A 10,043-nucleotide genomic window follows, 5' to 3' on the forward strand; every position below is an offset into this window, starting at 1 on the left:
TGTGGGAGCGAGTGGTGAATGGTTGTGGCTCAGGGATGGACTAGTGACCTGTCCAGGTTGTCCCCCTCCCCTCGCCCACTGCCAACTGGGGATTGGCTGCAGCTCGCTGATACTGGGAAAAGATTATGCAGTAGATACTGAATGAATAAATAATACAAATAATTTAGACTTTAAAGGTGCCTTTTCAAGCACAAAAGAACTATGTTAATCTGAATAGATTTTAAAAATAGTGTAGGCCAAGATATCCTAAAAAAAATCCAGAGGAGTAGGTAATTGCACAAAGGTTAGTTTAAAGTTCAGGTTTAAAATGGGAGACGAAATCAATGTTCTATATGTCAGGTGGTTATGAGTTCCAAAGCAGGGGCGAATAGGGACTGAAAGCTCCACTCCTCATACTGATGAGACAGGTAGAGGGGTCGACCAGATGTCCTCTGTACATCTGGTCGACCCCTGTAAAAGGTCAGACGAATCAGTGGTTATTGGAAATATCTATATATCTTATTAATATTTGATTGGTTGAGATATTTGGTTCAGCTGTTCCCTAATAACTCTGTTCTCCATGTTTTTTTTAACCAATTTCTCAAATAGTTTTCAAGAAGCGAGGTCTTAGAGGACACATGATTCAATATATAAATGTATAACTGCAGTAAAATGGAACCCTGAGGTACTGCATATACAGTACATATCCAATGTACTCATCCTTGAAGAACTAGAACTCGACTGAAATATTACTGTGGCCCATTTGACCTATTATTTTCCTAAATAAAAACACGACCGAACTCTACCGTGAAAGTGTAGGCCATCTGAGTCTCCCGGTCCACAGGTTGGAGAAGCCTTAGGTAGCGGATTAATCCAGAGGGGGTCAGAGTGAAGACGGCGGTGTAGTCATTCAGGGTAATCGTCACCATCGGGTCTTTCGTCTATCAAACACAGATATACCAAGAAAAAAAAAATCACAATTGGAACAACAGTTTCCTTCATTTTTAACCATCAAGGCCATAACTGAGGTTTGAAAACAAACTACCCAACAACACACTTGAGCTGACAAAGATTGAAAAACGAATTGGTTGGCTAATTTGAGTCACATTATCAGAGAACACTGACAACCGTTAGGGTTAGAGAGAAAAAAAAAAGTAATCACAACAGAAAAACAAAAAGTTAAGCTTAAAAAACAGCAGTAATTAGTGATTTTGTCCTTGTTTTTGAAGAGAAAATAAAATCAAATCACCTTTTTTTTAAAGAAAGGGTGCGACAGCTTGTCATCAAGGATGCTAAAAGCTTTTTTTTTTTTAAAAAAAGGTTGGTTATCAAAGATAGGTGATCACTGATGTAGTTCCACTGCCTATAAACCGGAGTCTATTGTTGTCTAGTCTGTGACTTTGGTTCGATTCCCGTCCATCAATGAGTCTTCTCAACAGTGTTTTGGTAAACAACATGACTGGGCGCCTTATTGATTTTGTTATCTCTGTTTGCACTCCTCTTTGATTTGTTAATCTCCACCAAAGATGGAGCAAACCGGTATTTTAAAGTGTGAGACCATGTGCTCTGATGATCTAAATTCTTTTTATGGCAACAGTTCCGGTATGGTAATGCTTCTTTACCACTGTGTTGTAGGAACACATTCCTTCCAACAATCCTAACAACTGTGTCAAACGGCAAACTCTGCTCCACACTCCAAATACTTCCACAGGAAATTATTCAATTGAAAAAAGAAAAACTGGAAGAGAACGGAAAAATATTGGAACTCATGCAACGAAAAAAAAACAATAGAAGAAAAACCAATTAGCCCGACAGGAGACACAGCACTGCAAAACACTCGTTGGAGCAGGAAGGTTGGCTTTATTGGCCACATTAATCCATGTTAGCACACATCATTACAGGAGATCTGCTCAGTATTTAACTGGCTGCTAATGGCATTTTGAGTAAGTGTGTTTACATACACAAATAGTTTTTTTGTGTGTGTCTTTAAAAGAGACTTGTTTAAAAAGTAACCTTCTGGGGCGAAGACATCTCCGGCATTGATGAGTGCTTTTGTTTCTACTTTTCACAGCATGACGTCACAAGTGTAGGGATGTCCTCCGACAATCTGAACAGCAAATTTAAGAATCACGTAAATGTTTGTTGGGAAGTGTTTCGACTTGGCGGCGTGTAAGCTGTCAAGACATTTCGATGTCGAAGCCGCGGCTGGTGTTATTAAGGAACGAACGACAACAAAACAAGCAAGTTACTAAAGGTCACCACAACAATGAATGTGCTAATTCATTAGTATTATTTACACAATCGGTTTCCTCTGAGCTGCGCGTCCACTGGACGTGTTAAATCAAAACAAGTGGGCAAACTTTTAGACTCGTGGGCCACAATTATCCTAAAATTGAGCAACGGGGTCGGGTCAGGAGCAGATAGATCGTGCAAACGTGTGAACTAAGATAAATGAAGGCTAAAATGCTATCATCGTGTTTTATGCCATCTATTAGGGAAATGTGGGTATTGCAGGGAAAAGGCAGAGGTATAATGATAATATAAAGCTGAACGGGCTGCATGTTTGCCCATGCATGTGTTAAATGAAACATTTAAATGGATTACACTAAAGGCTGTGAGAAATAAATTGCAGTTAGTCTTGTTTATTTCTTCTTTTTTCTTTTTTTTTTTTTTCTGCAGTTAGTCTTGTTTATTTCTTCTTCTTTTTTTGACAACCATGAACTGTTGTTTTTTACAGAACTCTCGACACAGAATCCTGAACAAACCAAGTCAATTCACTTCCATCTGCCACGGACAGAAAATGATGTCATTTCTGAATTAAATAACATTTCAAACTGCGGAAAATCCAAGTTTGAATGTGTGTCAAATTTGGAACAGGTTACGGTCGACTAAAACTGACAGAGTTTTAGACTTTAGATTTTCTGCATTTTGAAATGTCATTACCCCGCTGCGTTAGCATGTCTGTTTACCCATTACTATAAAATGCATTATTCGCACTGAAACTACTAAAAAAATAAAATGAACACATTCGGTTACGAATTTATTTGAATGGTTTGTTATATTTCTTGTACAAAATCTCTGTAATTGAAATGTCCGCTGATCAGGTAAAAACCAATGAGATGGTATGGTTGTTGTTTCTATAACGACTAACGGTTAGTAATGACTGGTAATTGAGATAATGTCTGCGTTAACTTCCCAGTCATTTTGTGGAAAGGGGTTAAGAAATACACGACTGGTTTGACTTGGTTTCGAGAACTGGTGGCTCCATAGTTCAGCGGTTATCACGTCTGCCTTACACACAGAACGCCCTGGGTTTCGAGCCCCAGAGGAACTACAGTACATATCCCTATAGGAACCGCATACTTGATGGCGCCCCCCGTTGCAGCCTGTGAGTGTTGCAAAGACTTACACTTTGAATTATCCGATTGTAAGGAATAAGAGACTTAATTAATTATTAATTAGATTATCATTAGAAGACGTTTCAGCACTCATTCGTAAAAAGCTTCTTCGGTTCTAATTGACTGCCGGAAAAAACTACAGTACTCATTCGTAAAAAGTTTCTTCGGTTCTAATTGACTGCCGGAAAATTCTAGTATGTACAGTAGCTTGGCAGAATACCTGAATAGGGAGTTGATGTGACAAAATAAGGAGCGTGACCTTGTCCTGACACCACTGGCAGAATCTATTAAACTTCCAAAATTTTGACCTAGATGACCACACACCCTGCTGGTGGCCTCCAACATAACAGCTTAGTATTTTGAGTAATTAATATGATTTTTTTTTTCTAAATTAGAAAATTTTTAAAGAAAAAAAATTAAGACTTGATCTGGACATCCCCACAGTGGTGTGTGCGTGTGTGCGTGTGTCAGCAAACAACCCTTTTACCTACAGGTGTATCACCAGGAACCAGCTACAACAGGAAAAACAGAATTGACAGATGTGTTGATTAGTTGATTTTTCTTTTCAAGTTTCTTTCTACGAATGCACAAAACAAATCTGTTTAAAAAAACTCAAGGTGGGCTGATGAGAAGCTCTGTGTTTACTCTACCTCCTCGATGTCATTATCCAGAGCAATGATTTTCAGCGGGGAGCTGAGGTTGGCGCTGGCTGAGATGGTGGTACCGACAGGGGAGGACTCGCTCACGTAGCCCTGATACGTGACGAACTGGAAATATGGCGCCTGGTTGTTCTCGTCCAGGATTTCGATGACGAGGTCAGCGAAGGCCGGAAGGGGGTGACCGTTGTCCTGCTCAGCCTGGAGGAAGGCAGAAGACAAGAGACACACACGTAGTCTTTACACCGATAAGACGGTCCAGTGAAAATTTATTGGGAGGTTAATAATGGGTTAGGTGATAAAAGCAATTCACCAATGATTAACAGAGCCCTAACTCCTGTGTCATCCGTCTTTCTATTAGACAAACAGCTTATTGGAGCCACTTGCAGGTGATGTTTTGTAATCTCAAAACAGGTCAACATTTACAGTCCTCAAATACATGTCAAATATGTCCCTGATCTGCAACGGGAATCATTCATTATCTAATTATTTAAAGAGGTTTTTATTAATAAGTATACAGTATGTTTAACTAACCTTCACTCTGAAATGCACTCTATCTATAACATTGTTTCCCAAAGACTGGATCACAACCCTCAGTTTTTTGTTTGGGTCATCTCGCATCATGTTTCCTAGGAGTTTACGGATATTATGTCTATGTCTATATGTCTATTGACTTGGGTCGCAAAAGGTTTGTGACTTTTAAAATATGGGTCCCCAGAAAAAAAGTTTAGGAAACACTGGTCTATAAAGGATATAATGGATGGCTGGTTGGTAGGTAGGTAGATGGATAGATGGAAACTCATGTACTGTACATCAGTACCTATGTCACTCACCTACACTAACACAGTGGTAACATAACCTAGGACATAAAAACAGCAGAATTAACTGACGTATGCCTGGGAGCCATAATAAAGGGCAAAAAAAAATTCCCAAAAACAAATTAAACAAAGTGAATGTAGCACAACCTAATCGTGCATTTGCTTCCGTAATAAATGTGATAAATGACAGGTAAAAGTGAGGCACAAAAAGTGAAGTCATCCTGAATGAGCCTTGAATTCTTGAGGATTTTCATCTTATTATAAATTATAAAAGCGGCAAAAGAAATAAATAAACAACAGTCAGAGTGTAAATTATAAAAGCGGCAAAATAAATAAATAAACAACAGTCAGAGTGTAATCTCTGACCCATGGATGCTATCTTTACATGTTGTCTCTATAAACAAATATCACAGATATTGTTTTGCAGAGGCAGTATAGAGGCAGCTGCTATATAAACTCTCCCTTCTCCTTCAGTCTTTATGGGTGGTGTTCTTAAAACACTTTTTATCCAAGGTTAGGTCTGAAACTGAGACAGAAATAGGCGATACAAAGGAACAACTGCCATAACGTTGTCATTGAGCGCTCTCTCTTTTCCCCGGCATGCTTTTCATGTCTGAAAAGAAACACGACACGACAGGGAAGGGGTAACAAACAGAGATGGGAGGTGTGCTAATCAACAAACTCTGTTCCTACTGCTGTGTTTAAAAAATCCATTGCAGCAGAGAAAGAAAAACCTTGTAATCTCAAAATTAACCTTTCGATGTAGCCCACCTCGACACCGTGCTCCCAAAAACACAGGGACGGTCTGAAACATCTGATTGCCATTTTAATTACACCACAACGTGCACTGACTCAATTTAATCAGGGATGCATTTAGGATTAAGACTCGGTAATTACCAGAGCACTTAAAGGGAACACTGTGATTTGTACAACAATTAGCCTTCCTGGTACTTGGAGAAATGGTTGACCAATGATTGGAGGAAATGTAGTTATATATTCTGGGCATAGTTAATGATAAACAACAGCAGATAGCATTTCTTTCGTGTCCTGGTCAGGCCTTTTTTTTACTCCCTTTGGTTCCAAACATTTATAATGGATTTTGCTGTTTTAAATCAGTGACAAAGTAGATTAAAAACCAAAAACAGACACGGGAAATACAGGTTCACAGCAAAAAACATTTAAACCAGGTATCCGTGTCGAGGGTAACCTTGTGAGAATATCTCATATAAGTTTAAAAATTAGTAAAACATTTTTATATCAACAAAGCAGAGTGGTAATTGTGGGAGAAGCGTGGAGGGTATTCAAAGAAGCAGTAACAAAAGTAATTATTAATACTAGAAAAAGTCCCAGTAATCCAAATATAGTCACCACAGTTACTGGATGACTGTCTTGACATCTTACAGAAAAGTATAAAGTATATATTTATTTACATGCAGTGGAACCTCAAGATACGAGCATAATCCGTTACAGGACGTAACTCGAGGTGCTCTTGTCACAAATCAATTTTTCCCATAAGAAATAACGGCCCTCTAAAAAACTCCCTTTTTAGTGCTAATAACAATGGAGAACTTGTTTTTAATAGCACAAAAAATTCTACTATATAAGAATTCCTGTGATATAAAATAAAATGTGGTTTTAACTATGGGTTCTTACCTTCGAGACAGACGATACAGTATCGGCTAATGGCGGCATGTGCGGAGGAGGAGAAATGAGGAAGAGAGGGACGAGGGTTGGCCGGTACGCAGACACTTCATACCGTACCGTATTTTACACGTACACCACGTAACTTCTATTTATTTGTTTGTTTGCTTTTTTCAATTTGTGTTTGTTTCCTTAGCGGGCACCGCGCTCATATTTATCGACAATTTCAAGCTTTATTTCCATGGGCATCATGCGTTTCTACTTCTCACTAGCATCCTTGCCACTCGCTCGGGAGATGCGTACGGAAGTCGACGAACATCACACAGCGTTATCTCGAAGCAAAAATGTGCTCGAAGGTTTGTTTGTACCTCGGAATACTCATATGTCGGAACGCTCGTATCTCAAGGTATTACAAATAAGGTATTATATATATATATATATATATATATTTATCCAGCAAAACTAAAGAATTAGTGACAATTGTAAATTAAAATATTTGCATCCTTTTGGTTATTTGCTTGAATTGAAAAACAAAAACAAACATTCCACACCACTGTGTATGAATAAAGAACAAATATTGACACTTTTGTTTGAGTAGCATTTTTTGCAACAAGTCAATTCCTTCATTGTGTTGTTTTAAATCAATATAGTGACCAATTTTAAAATGTTCCAAGATTACTTTAAATAATGTTTGACTGCTCTGATTTCAAAATTGTGCATTTCCGAGGGTTAAAAAAAAAAAGAAATGATCGAATTGTAATGTGAAAATGTTGATGAGATAATACTGATAAAACTTTGTTAAAGTTGTTCCAGATGCCTTGGAGTCCATGTGTAGTGAATAAACCTGGACCTGATTTGACTTCCCCCTCATTTGTGCAGACAACATGATTGTGCACTTTTTAAAAAGACCCAGCTCTGTTCCAGGGCTGCTGCTGCTGCTGTTGTTGGTGTGATGCCAGACTATCCTTCACCAAACTCATCTCCAGTTCCTTTTCCTCCTTTATTCGTGTGATAAGAACACCCACACTGTGCTAACCCGCAGATGCAATCTTCTCACTCCAACACCTGAGGGAGAAACGCCATCATTGGCAGACTAAAGGTGTGTGTGTGTGTGTGAGTCTGAGTATCCTTTTTCTTCAACACGTACGCACAAACATTTGTGTCCCACAGAGAACAGACAGGGTGTGGGATTACAGTGTTCCCTTGCGATTTAACTCTTAGCTGTTCCTGTGAACTTGGACTAATTGACATGCACTCCATTTCTAGCAAACACAGAGCAGGAAGAGATGAGCTATTACTAAAGAGTCCCTTTGTAGAAATATCTATCTGTTGTTGTATCTTTATCATCTGTATGATCTTGTACTGCCCTACTGGTACTTGTCAGGTAAATCAAGGTCATCTTGATGAATAAAGCTCAATATGGACTAGCAATGACATCAGGTGAACCAGTGATGTGCGGTGAGGTTCATGGCTGGTGAGGCACTGACTTCTCTGGAGTCAGATTTACAACTGTAAGAACCGAAAAGAGCATCTTATTTCACTATCCATCCAACAGCATGCACCTGCTAATGCTTTATATCCAATCAGCATTCCTCTTTCAATGACACTTACACCAACACAAACATATACACAGGAACATATTTGTCCTACGGAGAACGTTTCTTTATACACATGTACAGAGCACCTTTCTTGTGTCTAAGTAATTCATATTTACTGTAAACAGATTAAAGTATAGAGATGAGTGCAGCACAAATTAAATTTTGACCTTCAGATGCCCCTTTGAGGTGAGGGAGAGTACTGACTGATCGGCAGGAACAATTCTCTCGCACATACATTAAAGCATTGTTTCCCAAAGACTGGGTCGCGAGCCTCAGGTGGGTCGCAAGAGACATTTTTTGGGGTCATCTTGCATCATGTTTCCCAGGGGTTTGCGAATAATGTCTATTGACTTGGGTTGCGAAGGTATCTGACTTTTAAAATATGGGTGCCCAAAAATAAAGTTCGGGAAAGACTACATTAATGACATTACACAGACTGTAGAGAGTCATGTTGTATAACACATATTTCACCCAAGGTAATGGTTTAAAAGACTCTCCATCCTAGTTTTTGTCCCTAACCGTCACCTCACTTAACCCCCAACCGGCTGTCCACTTCTGGCTATGCCCAACTTCAAACTCCAAACATGTAAAAGTTGATCAAGTCCTAGCTTCCTCCCATAATCTGCCGTACACCTCGTGTCTCCTGGTAAACAGCATGTTACACAGCGCTCAGAGGTGTTCAGAAAGTACTGATGAGGAGATAGTAAGTTTGCCTGCACTGCTGCCGGAGTGGTAGCGACCAAGAAGCAACACCTGACTCTGCTCCAAATTAGGATTCATGAGAGTGCAGTAGCCTTTCCTCCAGCTAAGTCCATAAATCATAATATCCTTCCAGCCCCATCTTCACAGGAGCTCCAGATAAGGTTAATGGACCTCAGGACTGTGGTTATCTGGATGGAGCAGGGAAGGGTGCATGCTTAAGTTTGTGTTCAACTTGATCAAGAGCATTTACTTCATAGTCTTGGGGGAGAGTTGAGATGTTTGCCCTTCCATAATTGAAGAACGGTCTCTGAGTACACGTCTCACACTGGGCTAAGTTTACCAAATTAAAATGAATACAAAATTCCCCCAAAACACTGTGACAGATTAATGCTATTAATCGCTTGACACGATATTCGTTGCATCGCGAAATTATTGGCGCACTGGCTCCTCATGTTATGCGTGTTAACTAATCAAGTTTCAATCCATCGGAGTTATTTACAACACATCCTGTCGTCACGTCACCTTCGTGGAAGAGTGAAGAAGTGATGTTCGTATGGTAGAAAAGTACATTATATTTGTTTACCTTAAGGACAAGTGTGAATTTCTGGTACAGATCTCTGCTTATGGGCTGAAGAACCAGCAACTCTGCTGTGGTTTTATTCAGGGAAAAATACTCTGAGTACGTGCGTGGGGAGCCTGGGAAAAGAAATCAAACAACAAGAGTCAAATTACATCAACTATTATGTGGACGACAGACCAATAACTGTCTATGAGGTTGGTAATGAACCTACCAATGAGGATGAAGTAAAGAATGCCAGGTCTGGCTGATGGAGGCTGAATGTTTTCGTCCCTGTCCACTGCCCGGATGGATGGGGTCACATTCAGTGGGTTCAGTTTTTTCTGTATTGAGGACGCAGAAAAAAAAAAAGATGATTGTATCTCAGTGAACAATAATGTAGATTATATAGTGTTTTTTTATTATACATCCGTAATTTAGATTCATAACACAAACAAATATATATATATATGTGAGAGTTGCTTTTGAAAAACAAGCAGGAATATCCAGAGATGCAACAACACACCACAGCATGGTGGGATTCAAGCACTGTTCCTCCGAAAATGAGTCCCATCCAGTTACCACCAGGCCACAGGTCGACCCAAAATTTAAACATTTTATATACATCAGAGGCGGGAAAAGTATTAAAAAATGTAATTATGTAAAAGTATATATATATATACATGCTTTTATAG

The 10,043-nt window shown here is 39.2% G+C and overlaps 1 protein-coding gene across 1 annotated transcript in view; it reads right to left on the reverse strand.

Annotated features, from left to right (window-relative positions):
- pcdh15a (protocadherin-related 15a) overlaps nt 1-10,043 on the reverse strand; it is a 206,765-nt gene that overhangs the window by 85,158 nt on the left and 111,564 nt on the right. The window contains exons 14-17 of the mRNA XM_025060675.1: nt 9,584-9,692; nt 9,376-9,488; nt 4,028-4,234; nt 786-920 (exon numbers count right to left, since the gene is read on the reverse strand). Coding sequence (XP_024916443.1) covers nt 786-920; nt 4,028-4,234; nt 9,376-9,488; nt 9,584-9,692 — 564 coding nt within the window. The remainder of the gene's footprint in view (nt 1-785; nt 921-4,027; nt 4,235-9,375; nt 9,489-9,583; nt 9,693-10,043) is intronic.

Source organism: Cynoglossus semilaevis, chromosome 12 (assembly GCF_000523025.1).
Source record: "Cynoglossus semilaevis isolate Cse_v1.0 chromosome 12, Cse_v1.0, whole genome shotgun sequence".
Taxonomy (NCBI): Eukaryota; Metazoa; Chordata; class Actinopteri; order Pleuronectiformes; family Cynoglossidae; genus Cynoglossus; species Cynoglossus semilaevis.